The 12,773-nt window shown below is 42.8% G+C and overlaps 1 protein-coding gene across 19 annotated transcripts in view; it reads left to right on the top strand.

The window, feature by feature from the left end:
- Window positions 1–12,773, top strand: part of LOC136432175 (girdin-like) — a 52,851-nt gene that overhangs the window by 35,322 nt on the left and 4,756 nt on the right. For 4 of the 19 annotated variants that reach the window (XM_066423195.1, XM_066423199.1, XM_066423196.1 and 1 more), the window contains 17 exons: window positions 261–390; window positions 944–1,063; window positions 1,427–2,419; window positions 3,846–3,973; window positions 4,659–4,769; window positions 5,319–5,499; window positions 6,037–6,587; window positions 7,098–7,284; window positions 7,935–8,080; window positions 8,629–8,767; window positions 9,431–9,605; window positions 9,858–9,908; window positions 10,326–10,457; window positions 10,956–11,060; window positions 11,757–11,858; window positions 12,155–12,247; window positions 12,539–12,646. In XM_066423195.1, coding sequence (XP_066279292.1) covers window positions 261–390; window positions 944–1,063; window positions 1,427–2,419; window positions 3,846–3,973; window positions 4,659–4,769; window positions 5,319–5,499; window positions 6,037–6,587; window positions 7,098–7,284; window positions 7,935–8,080; window positions 8,629–8,767; window positions 9,431–9,605; window positions 9,858–9,908; window positions 10,326–10,457; window positions 10,956–11,060; window positions 11,757–11,858; window positions 12,155–12,247; window positions 12,539–12,646 — 3,452 coding nt within the window. The remainder of the gene's footprint in view (window positions 1–260; window positions 391–943; window positions 1,064–1,426; window positions 2,420–3,845; window positions 3,974–4,658; window positions 4,770–5,318; window positions 5,500–6,036; window positions 6,588–7,097; window positions 7,285–7,934; window positions 8,081–8,628; window positions 8,768–9,430; window positions 9,606–9,857; window positions 9,909–10,325; window positions 10,458–10,955; window positions 11,061–11,756; window positions 11,859–12,154; window positions 12,248–12,538; window positions 12,647–12,773) is intronic. The other 15 variants (XM_066423203.1, XM_066423201.1, XM_066423207.1 and 12 more) reach the window with 11 other exon arrangements.

Raw genomic sequence — 12,773 nt, 5'->3', positions numbered from 1 at the left:
TGGTAACTTGGAGACCCTGGTTCAATTCTGGGGTCAGGACATCTCAGTTGGGGCTGTGAAATGAGGGATGTGAAATGCGGGGGTCCCATGATCAAGGATGTGCCTTGAGCATCTTAAAGGAGAAGGGCTAGCAACCCCTCCTTATACCCTGCTACAGAAACAGCAAGGAAAGTTGCTATCCTATGTGCCGCTAGACACTACGAGGGTCTGAAAGAACAAACGATGGGTGCACACTAACTGTGAGAATTTTCTCCCCCCAGAATGTCAGAGTTGGAGAAGGAGAACCAGCGGCTGAGTGAGAAGCTGAAGCGTCTGCAGGACAGCGCCACTAAGGAGACCCAGAGTCTGCTGGACCTGGAGCAGTTCAGCGACGACCTCATCAAGGATAAGGTCAGATTCACAGCCAGGGCTTCCTCTACCTTCCTCTTTCTTGCAGTGTTTCAAGTGTTGTTGTTTTGTCAGTGTATTTCAATAAGCATTGAGATAAACAGTTGTGCTTTTTCCTGGTGATGTGCTTGGAGTTGGAAGAATTACTGTTCACGGTGGTTTCCTGTCCACCACAATATTATGACATTGTGAATATATGTTTCCATTGCATAACTACATTGTATTGCAATACAGACTTGTTTAAACTGAAAACTTTAGGCACTGCAAAAACCTCCTTTCCCCTCCTTTTGCAAAATAACCCGAATTTTTAGCATGTAGTTAGGGTTTATAAGGGATTGATCAAAAATGTTTAATCATTGAATATAGCACAAACAGAGCAGTTTTACTGCCAAGTCATGTTTCATTAAAGATCGAGTTAAAAGATGTTTTACAAGAATGGAAACCAGCAGCAGTTTTACAAGAATGGAAACCAGGTCTTTTACTATCATGTTTTAAAGAAAATATGTGGTTGAACTGTTTTAATGCAAACCTGTTCTTTTTCTCTGCACCTATACAGGCTCAGCTCGAGCAGACATTAGAAACAATTAAAGAAAACAGTGAGCGACAGATCAAAGAGCTGGAGAGAGAGAACGAACAGCTTCAACAGACGATAAACACACTCAGGCAGAGAACGCAGGTAAGTCATACATTACTCGTCGCTAGGCCTGCATCATTATTGCATGCATTTATGCAACTGCAAGCTCCATCCTACAAGTTCAAAGTGCTTGTGAAACTGCGACGAAGGGATACGATTTGTGCAATGCTGGAAACTCTGTGCAATACATCTTGCTTCCCAACGTCATTGCATGTCTTTTATCAGCAGTTGTGAAGCATATTTCTATCCATCTGTTTATTTATTTCTGCTTCTGAAAAATCATTATGCCCACTGTTGTTTTCTAGGTCCTTTCTACTGTCAAGATCTTAAATTTCTTCTCTTGTTAACATTATAACATTTCTGTGGTCTTTTACTAACAATTCTGACAATCCTTTCTGTGTGCAGATTTCTTTAGACGCTCGTGTCAAGGATATCGAGAAAGAAAACAAGACTTTGCACGAGAGCTTGAGAGAGACGACCAGCAAGTTGTCCCAAGTTGAACTGGAGAAGAAACAGCTGAGTCGGCAGTTCGAGAGAATCCGGGATAACGCGGAGAGGGCGGAAGAGATGGAGAGAGAGAACACAAAAGTCGGCAGAGAAAAAGAACACTTGCAGAGGACGATAGAAACTCTGAAGATCTCTTGTGAGAATTTCGACCAACTGGAGAAGGAGCACAACTCGATGGAAAAGGAACACAGAAAGCTGAAGAAGGAGATTGATAGCTTGAAGTCTAAGGCGGAAAAGTTTGACGAATCAGAGAAGGTGAACATCCAACTGAACGCCGAGAAGCAGCGACTACAGAGAACCATCGAAAACCTGAAAGGCACGGGCAGCAAAGTGTCCGAGATCGAAGAGGAGAAGGAAGAGCTGGAGAAGGAGAATCACCAGCTGAAGAAGATGCTCGCAACCTCCAAAGAATCTGTCCAGAAGCTTGAGGAAGACAACCTGAGGTTAGACAGCCAGACCCAGAAACTGACCAAGTCTCTGGACCATTCCAGCAGGAAGGTCGAGGATCTGAGGAAAGAGAACACCGAGCTGGAAACTGAAGGCCAGCGGCTCCAGAAAAGTCTGGAGAGCATGAAGGCGTCTAGCAGGAAGCTGCAACGGCTAGAGAAAGACAATCGCGATCTGGAGACAACAAACACACAGCTGGAGAGAAGTCAGAAGCAGTTGGAGAAGGAGAACAAGAGACTGAGGCAGTCTATGGAGATGAAGGAGGGCATGTTGGAGGACAGTAACACCAGGATAGCCAGTCTGGAGACGGAGATCAGGCACATGCAGAAGGACAAGGAGAGAAGTAAGGATACGGACAGCAGGATTCAGGAGTTGGAGAAGGACAACAAGGATCTCCTGAAGCAGACAACTATGGACAAGAAAACACTGTCGACTTTACGGGAGGTGAGATTGCTGACGCCTGAATGTGCAATGATTACTGAACCTATTTTACAATCACGCTGCATTATTATATATATTTTTCTTGCCAGCTTTTATGTGCATGTTTTATTCCCACTAATACTGTAGAAGGGGAAATTTTCACAGGTATTTTATTTTGGGTTAGGGAGAAAACAGAGTTTTTGCAGTGGTTTTAAGTTTGGGGTCAAAACAAGTGGGTAGGTAGGCAGAACCAAAATTTTTGCAGTGGTTTTAAGTTCCAGGTAAAGAAGTCACTGCAAAAACTGCGAACAGAAAACCATTGCAAATATTTCCCCGTTTACAGTATTTTCTCACCTTTTGAAAAGAGTTGTGCTGTTAACATGACTGATGGGTGCTTCGTAAATTACTCGTCAGTCCTGAAGCTGAACCAAATTGCTCCATTTTTCAGAAAGCAACAATGCGCTGCTCTGACAGTTTTTAGCTGCTTCTTTAATCACTCTAGCAACAGGGGGGCATGACAAATGGACTGTGCACAGCCCAGCCTCATGATTCAGCTCAATTTTTTTGCAAACTGGACATTGTAACTGTTGGAACGCTTGATTAAGAACCAATGATCAAAGCCCTAGGTATTCTTACATGGTCTAAACCTTGAGGCCGTGAAGATTTGTAGACACGTCTTGTCTTAGATGCTTTGGAACTAAAATCACTTGAGAGAAATTTACCTCCAGGTGTAGTTACCAGCTGGGACCACAATCAATAGAATTACAGGAATCAGTGTCTGTTGTGGGACACGGGAGTGTTACATTGTTTCTTGTAATACTAAATTACATTGTACTGTCGTCACATTCGATTGGGCTTTAAGCATCGGGTGATAGGATGCTCTGGCTTACCTAAAAAACGGGATTTAGGACAGCGGAAGTACATTCTGCTGTCCATAAATTTTCTCTTGTCAGCCATTAGGAAATGGTGCTAAATTTCAGTTCAATAGATTTTCAGGAGTATTCTGTATTGACAGACCGACGAGTTTTATTACTTTTGCCAGAAGGTTTTGTTTTTGGTTGGGGTTGGTGTGTGTTATGGTGTCGGTGAACAGGATAAGTCAAGAATGCCTTGGTGGATTCTGTTGATATTTGGTATGTGGTTACTTTTTAATGAGGCCTCGAAATGGTTAGATTTTGGTCCCCCTGGCAGCTTCTTATGGTACTGCAGCAGAATTTTCGGGAACTTCTAGGTTTTGTATCGTTTTATCTGAAAATGGAGCAGTCACTAAATTCGAATGGTAGATAGATCTTGGGCTGAGAAAGAAGTTTTGGGCCTCCTAGCAGCTTTTCTGTAAGTGCAGAGGCATTTTTGTCGACAAGTTTGACTGTGCATAACTGGAGATAGTATTGATGGAGTGGCATGATTTGGGGTTTGCATCTGGTGTAATTTTGTATTTTGTGTAACCCAGGAACTGGTGAATGAGAAACTGCACAACCAGCAGCTGACCAATGAGTTGGAGAAGCTTGCGGCAGAACTGGATAAGATCGGCCTCAACAAGGAGAAACTTCTGCAACAGGAGCATTCACAGGATGAGAGGTGGGCACGCTGTGTACAGATCCATGGATTTACTGAAAAAACAAACATATACACGATGTTTTATTATTGGCACGAGGCACGTTAAAACCTGGCACATCCCTGTTTTGCTTCAATATTATATATTATATTAAGGTCCTTACTTGAATGCTCAAACGGACGAAGATGCCATCGACTTACCTGGTATTCAAACCTATTATGGCTGCCGATTCCTTTCTGTCCTCCACGCAAATAGACCTGGCCCTGGTTTGCTGAGAGGACAGAAGAGATTCGTCAGCTATGATAGGTTTGGGTACCAGGCAAGCCATTGACATGCAGCCGATACAGCCAAACAATCCCCCCGAAAATGAACATTGAACTATTTTTTGAACAGTTTTTTGAACATTGAATTGTCTTTGAACATTCAAACTGTTTTCTGAACATTTGACCTGTTTTTCGAACTTTGAACTGTATTCTTGTGGACAGTGCCATGTCCTAATCTGTGTCTGTACGGGACTGACTTACAGTAAAAGTAGTTGTACATGTAGTACTTCCAAGCCCTGACTGAGGTTTTGATACTGAGAAGTAAAAGAAGCCTGCAGATGTCAGTGGCTGGTCTGAGGATATCAGTTTCTTCTTCTGTTTTGCCAAAGAAGTTTGTGTTAACAAGTGAGACCATAAAGTTACCAAAACTCCTTCCCCACTGCAGCCGATGGAAGGCCCTTGAATCCCGTATGGAGAGTGAACTGAAGAAGAGTCTGGAAATAAAGGAGGAAAAGGTCCATGCACTGGAGAGTCGTCTGAACGAGTCAGTCAACAGGTCAGAGGATAGTTCTAACTACTAACATGCTGAAATAAACAACGCTACATCATGTACTATAAGACTGATTGGTATAATGCTGCTTTAATGCATAAACAGAAAGAAGAAGTTCGCAATCTGCAGGTTTCTTGGTTGAAATTCTGTTCAGAATTATTTGTTTGGTGTTAGCAGTAGTCTTTATCTACGTTTCATGTTTCTTTATTGAAAATGTTGCATCAAATGTTTCTCAGACACTGGGACAGACTACGGGCATTATAAATCTTGAAATGTTCATGGTGCTTTTATTTTTATTTTCATGTTTTTTGTATTGACCTCTCTCTAATGCGATTTCATTATATCATAAATATGATTTCCAAGGTATGTATAACTGCTGTACTACAGAATTGTTTCAACTGCAACTTTAATTTTAAAACAACAAAAATTTTATTTTCCTTTTGACTGCAAAATGAATGCCTCTGTCAAGAAATAAGAATTTACAATCTCCAGGGAAGAGAAAACTTATCCAGCAGGGTTGTCAGTAGTCCTAAAAATATTCCATGAACTTTGCAGGAATCAGAAGCTGCGCGATGAGTTGAGAACGCTGCGGCGGGAGCACGAGGCTCTGCAGCAGAAGTACGAGGAGGAGCAGGGCTCCAGCCCGCCCAAGGTCACGGTCAGACGCACCACGCAGGGGGAGACCACCAGGGAGCTCATCAAGATGAAGGATCAGGTCATCGAGCTGGAGAGAAATGTAAGTCTTGTTTTCCTTAATAGACATTTCCTCTTTCCTGTCATAGTTTTTATTACAATCTTCCAATCTTTCTACCTTTATTCATTCAAATCATCATGTCAGAAATGCAGGGACAATATGTACATTGTACAGTACCTCTGAATTGTGTTGATCTCACAATACAATACAATTCTATTTAATACACAGTAATAGCACGAAAACAAAGATTGGATGTGAACCACAAAAACCTTTTGATTCAGCGAATGGTGCAGTTTAGAAAGAAATTGTACAGTCTGTTGGTCTGAGCTTTTGGGACAGTGATTCCACCAGAGTTTCTGATTCCACCTAAGTTTCTCTTATGATAAAAGATTTGTGTATTCAAAGCATGTGCTGTCCCTAGCGGTTTTCTTACTTTATTCAACTGTTTTCCTGTGCACACATGAGACAGCCAACTAGCATTGTTACATTATTAAGCCGTACTTGACAGATGAGTAGATAACCTATTTACAAAACTTGAAAACCTGCAGCCTCAAAGGAAAGTCTTGTGTTCGCTTTCAGAATGCCAAATTTGAGACAGAAAACAGCAGCCTGAAGCAGCAAAGTAGAAGCCTGGAGTCGCAGTGCAACAAGCTGCAGCAGCAGGTGTCCTCGCTACAGTCCCAGAATGCCTCTCTACAAGGGCAGAACAGCAACCTGCAATCCCAGAATGCCAAGCTGCAAGTCGAACTCTCCACGCTGCAATCCCAGAAGTCCTCGGTGTCCTCCGAAAACACCAAACTTCAAACCCAACATTCCCAGTCAGAGACGCAGTACAGGTCTCTCCAGAAAAGGTACGACGAAATGAGAAGCGAACACACGGCTTTGCAAAAGGACTTCGAACGTCTGCAGAGGCTACACAGTACCCTCTCCACGGACAATGAAGCCATGGCGACGGAGCACAGCATGTTGAAGTCCAACTTTAAGATACTGAAGAGCGACAACAAGAGGCTGGAGGACCAGTACAACTCACTTCTCAAGGAGAACGAGGGACTGAAGAAGATGAAGTCCACGTTTGAGTCGGTCAGGTCAGAGGACAGAACCCTGGCTGCTGTCAAAGCAGATAATGAAAGGTAGGATGTCCCAGTAAATAGAATTTGTTATTGTATTCAATTATTGCTCTGATGTCTATATCTTTATTACCTTTGCCAATGATGAAGGTTATGTTTTCGGTGCTGTTTGTGGGGAGCTGGCACGGTGTGTTTATTTATTTGTTCGTTTGTGGTTAGCATAACTCAAGTAGCTGTGGATGTATCTTCATATTATTTGATAGGTGGGAAAATGTCAGGAAAATGAAGATCAAGTTCAATATTGGGCCACCTACTAGTCCTAGCAGCTTGCTACGGTACTGCAGTGGAACTTTTGATTTTAGTATCTCGTTGTCTGGACTATGGTCGTGATTTTTGAGTGGTACATGAAGATAGCTCTTGAGGCAGGGAGTAAGTGGTATAGCTTTGGGTCCCCTAGTGGCTTTTTTAAAAGTGCAGTGGGCTTTTTTGTTCGCAACTTTGATAGGGTTTGTTCGTTGCTGTCTATGTTCATGTTTAAACTAAGGCTGATCAATCTTGCCCCCCTCCCCACAGGTTGCAGGCAACCAACAGGAAGCTGACAGCGGACTACCAGGACCTGCAGACTGACCACAAGAGCCTGAAGCAGACCTACAACAGTCTGCAGCTGGAACACACCCAGCTGGCAGGGGACCTGAGGGACTTCCAGTCACAGTACATGCAGATGGACATGGCCACCTCCAAAATGGAGGGCAGATGTGAGGTAGGCCACAAGACAGTAATCAAGCTTGCCACCTTAATACCAGGTAATCATGTAAGAAAGAGGCTGGCAAAAGTCACCTACCTGAGTTTTAGTCCATGAAATACATCCATTGGTAGGGGTGTCAGACCTCTAAAGTTTCAATCTAGAGCATAATTTCAACTTTCTAATCGGCACAACCCCTATGAATCCGGCCATGTTTACAAAAATTGACCTTTGACCCCCTTCTCTACCTGATAATCACACAAAAACACAAAACTTCTATGGCCTACAGACACCACAAACATGGATGAAAGTCTGATTTTTCAACACAATAAGAAGGTAGAAACCCTTACCTGTAACATCCAGCTGCAAAATCTCAACATATCCTAGAACAAAGCCCCTTTACAGCTACTTTTACCAAATGTACCAATCCTATCTCCATAGGCTAAAAGTGGGTCTTCTGCGCCTGCGCGAATTACTGGAGTGTGGCCTATACAAGATTTAAAAGGCTAGCAAACAAGAGATCAAGAGGTCACAGGTTGGGCTAGATGTTGGGTCCTTGGGAAAGTTGCTGTTTGCTAAACTCTGTCAAGCAGCATTTCACGAATCTTTAACCATGCATGTACATGTAGTCTTGCTGATCTGTGTGTATGTTTGCGTGTGATTACCAGATGCTGCAGCAGCTGAACCGTACGCTGGAAGAGGAGAACAAGCAGCTGATGACGCAGCTGACAAAGCTGCTGGAACAGAACCAGGAGCTGTTGGCACAGACCCTGGAGAGCAAGGAGCAGTTCCACGAGGAGGAGAGACAGTTCTCGTGAGTCTGGCTTCCTCCTGTTTGTCAACAAGAGTGTCTACGATGGAAGTCTTTAACAAAGTACAAATACATCTTAGGCGTATACAGTCAAACCTGTATACAGTCAAACCTGTATGAGTGATCACATTTGCATAGCAGCCACCTGGCCAAAGTGGTCACTTTTTGTCGGTCCCTTGAATTTTTCCCATTGACCTAAGCATTAAGAATTAGTCTCTAGTGGCCACTGGCAACGTTTCCTAGTCCCGTTGATATAGCAACCACAACAGCCGTATTGCCACGGCATGTCGAGTTTGAAATATTTTGATTTTCAGGCACTTATCAAAATGTGGGCTCTACTTGGACCCAATATGCATTGAGATAATGATAAAGAAAACAAGAAGGTTTGATAGAACATCCTTGGTTTGATGAAGCATCTACGATTTTTACTTGGCTGTTTTTGCTTGCGGCACATCATGACAAAATGGCCATTTCTGTGCATTTTAACTGGACAATGAGTACAAAAGATGACTGTTGAAGTTTTGCTGACCATGTGAACGTTGATGATGCAGTGACAAGTTGAACGAGCTGAAGAGACAGAAGGAGAAGCTGGAAGAGAAGATCATGGACCACTACAAGGGCTATGAACCGTCTCCTCCCAGGAGGAAGGGCTTCAAACTCTTCAACAAGATATCTGCAGCAATGAGTAGGGTGGGTATTTGTAACATTATATTGTCTTGCTCTCTTTGCAATTGATAAGTGGTACACCTCATATCTTATTTGGCACAAACAGCCGTTATCTTGTTCTGAAGCCAAAGTACGTAGTGATGTAAGACGTAACCTGATTGGTTGATAGCTTCCCAGGGTCCTTTGCGGTTTGCTCTAGATGAGCTTAAGCCAACCCTCTGATTGGCTGAAAGCTGTTTTGGTGGTGGCGTCGCCAGAAGCGATTTTACAGCCTTGAAATGGCAGGGCCGGTATGGGAGGTAACATACCGAGCATATCGGGCCTGCTCGGGAAGATGACCTCATACATGTATCTCTTACTACATATTATAAGTTACAATTGCCAAGATGGTTATGTTTTGGGGAAAGTGTGTCTGTCTGTTTTTGAATAGTGAAATGTTGTGGATGGATCTTTATAATATTTGGTATGTTGGTAGGTGTGCAAAATGAAGGAATTGTTTGATTCTAGGCCCCCTGGTGGCTTTCCTACGTACTGCAGAATTTCTGGTTTTGACATCTCGTGTTCTAGACAAGCTATAGTCACAATTTTTGGGTGGTAGATAGCTCTCGTATTTATTTTCTTCTATATCAAGTGTAATGATAATGTCAGAGTAACCATTAAAACAACCCATGCCTGTTTTCCCCTCAGACAAACAAGGCACCAAAGGAGAGGGACAAGAAGACTTCCAAGGTGAGCTTGTCTGACAACGTGGACGGGCAGGGTGCAGAGCGGTCCGACAGTTCCTCCATTGGCTCCTATGGGGACTCCTTGGATGGGTCCGCAGAGAACACCAACACACAGAAGAGTAACAACGTACAACCAGGTGAGAGGCATGGTCAATGGAAGCATTTGTTGTAGCAAAACATTTCTTTGTAGAATTGATCCTTGTAGTCTTAATCATTTCGAGAGTCAGTGTTAGTTTTGATGATATGATATTCTTCATTACATTGATATAAAACAAGGTGTAACATAGCTTTTCGGGTAATGTGATGTGTTTAAAAAAGGAAATATTTGAAAATAATTTTGAACATATACTAAGATATAGTTCATGTCTTAACTAACAATACATCCACAGATTCCATTCCTATGAGGCAATCCCGACAGAAAGTCAGGCGCAGGTTTACATGTAAGAACCAGCTTTACCCAACAGTGGCTTGCCCCTCGTTGCTTAAAGTGTGCTGGACTATCTGCTAACAGTGTGTGGTTGGTGTGCCTCGGTAGTGTGTCACTGTTCAATGTTTTCAGGGAACTGAAAAAGGAATTGGACAGTTGTTTTGACCATTTTACATACTTTGGGATGCTTTTTGGTGATGTTGTTTGGACATAGAGTGGGGAAATTTCTTTTTAGCTACCATTATCAAGGTGTCTTCCAGAGTCATCATTATACTACAGTAGAAAGCATGCCTGTTCAGTGTGTACAGGATTTTCCCCGGGTGATAGGGATCATGGTCATTTCATTCTCCCTTGGTAAAAAGCTTTGTCGGTCAACTTGAACCACGAGCCATTGAGTGACCCCTGCTTCCCTATGTGTGTCTTATTCCAGTTTCTCCCGGAGATTTGTTTGAGTCTTCGCTCAAGTCTCCGCGCTCTCCCAGAAGTGCCAGTCCCCGGGAGAGAGTCACCACTTTGAAACGTTCCATGTCTCAGGCCATCGTGGACGATTACATTGACATGGGTGAAACATTTATGTCTGCATTGGGGGATGATAAGGTCAAGCCTTGGTCAGCTATCACTGACGGTATCTTTTAGACAGGTGGTGGGACCTTTAGTCAGATACATGTAGATCCTAGGTTTTTACCCTTGGCCGTTGGAAAAGCTTACAAATGTATGTGGATCTGGACTCGTTTCAGTTCTTCAAGATTGTTAAGTAATATTTTCTTATCAATGCTAATGATTCCATAATTTGCTTGCCGGTGACGGAGTCTTGGGAAAAAGCATAACTTCTAAGAAACTGCCTTTTTTCCTTGAAATTCCTTATTTTCAGAGGATACGTCTCATGGTGATACCACTGAGTTTAGTGACCTTCCTCTACCATATTAATAGCATGTTTTAATTTCCCAGGTCTGCATTTCATACTTAAGGAACAAATTCTACATGGTAACAACAGAATACTTGTAATAGTTGGGCTAGTTGTAGTTGTCCTCTGACTAGCTGCATGTCTCTATCACACTAGTGTTTAAGAGCAAGAAAACCAACCTGAGGAAACACAAGTACAGGAGTGAAACCGTCCTCAACACCATCTTGAGGGACGAGAAGGAAGAACAACCCCAGCCTAAGGGTGACTGTTAGACCTTCTACTTTGGGTTAAGGTTCTCTGGGTGGCGAATTTCAGTTCCGTACTTTTCCCCATCTCCCAATAGAAGTTTAAAAAGTTGCCACTGTGCAAACTAGCCCCCCTCCCCCTTCACATAGTGAACACTACCTTTTTGCACTCTTCTCAATGAGAGGATGCATAAATGCTGTACTATCTGCACTTCTCCTGTATTAACCTGTTTTTTCTTCTGTTGCCAACAATACAAATATGCCACATAGTGTAGCTGCTGTAGGTAGTCTAGCTAGTATTACTATTAGAGACTAACCATATCTGCCTTGTATCCTGTACTGTAGAATCTTCTGTGATTTTTGTGTCCGTCAAACTTATTTCAATCTGTGTTTGTAGAATGATAAACAGACGTCATCAGTCTTGCTTCCAGTCTGAACCATTCTGCTTGACCTAGTAGTGCATTATGTGTCAACCTGTTCTTCAAAAAACTGTCCAGTCCTGCGTTCTTCTTCTTCTTTACTCCATCAGCCATTTCACACAGCTATATTTGCAGCATCTTGGCATTATTCGGTGTTCCTACGTTCATACGGCCATCGTGATCATCGTCCACATCTCCCCAGCCTCCCTCTGTCTTCAGGCCACCCTCACGGATGACCTTCAACCCATCTAGACGTCCTAACGTTATTTTTTTTACAATGGGTTGTCTTGCAGAAAAGAAAAAGAAGAGGGTTCGCTTGATGGACAACAACCAAAAAGCGCTGTCCAAAAGTCTGGACGACATCGATGAGGAATGCAACAGAGACAGTGGCATAGGTCTCTCGGCAATGTTTACTTATAAATGATTAAAAAAAAGAATAAACAGAGATAACAATGGTGGCAGGGTGAGCGCAGTTGTCAGTAAAGTCTACTGAGACAAAACAATAACCGGTTACTAAAGATGAGGCCATGTTGTAGTATATGTACCCACTGCAACAAATTCCGTAAACATCGCTGCTGTGTTAAATAAATCAACAGTGATCCTTGTTCTAACCCTATAAGATCCTTCATTATATATAACCCATAGGTGGAACAGTGTTGTACTTACTGTGCTTGCCATGATTCGATTCCAGACTACGAACCGTACCCGTTGAGAGACAGGAAACAGAAGTACAGGAGTGAGCTGGTGCTGTACCGCACCTCGTATCCTTGGGACTATGAAACTGGTGAACGTCTTCTGTCGTTTTGATGTAGCAATGGCATGTTGGGGATAAGGTCTATAACACAGGCATTAAAGATGTTATACTAGACACTAATGCATGTACTAGGACACGTATATACAGGTAGTATTACACACAACATAAGTATAAATGTATAGACTCCACTTCGGTACTAAATGCATGCTTCATCTCATTTCTGTAGGTATTCAACCATCGTTAACTAACCAGCTAAATGCACCAGTTCTTCTCAATTTCATACTAAAGCATGGTTTTTAAAGCGGCATGTTCTTTCTCCAGACTCGTCCCGACCCCGACCATTGCAGGAACGGCAGAACCATTACAGGAGTGAAGAGTTCCTGCACAGACGCTCCATGCCTGCGCTTGATGTGATCAGTGAGAATTTCTGTAAGACATTGGCAAAAAGACTTACACGTGTACACCACCTAACATGTAGTAACCAATCTTCAGAATGAGCCATGCAGGAAGAGACTTAATATAATTTCACGACTTAAAAATTATAGCTTCTGTGGCG

The sequence above is a fragment of the Branchiostoma lanceolatum genome, chromosome 4 (genome assembly GCF_035083965.1).
Source record: "Branchiostoma lanceolatum isolate klBraLanc5 chromosome 4, klBraLanc5.hap2, whole genome shotgun sequence".
NCBI classification, from domain to species: Eukaryota; Metazoa; Chordata; class Leptocardii; order Amphioxiformes; family Branchiostomatidae; genus Branchiostoma; species Branchiostoma lanceolatum.
The sequence above is the reverse complement of the archived record's forward strand: the minus strand, read 5'-3'. Positions and strand labels throughout refer to the sequence as shown.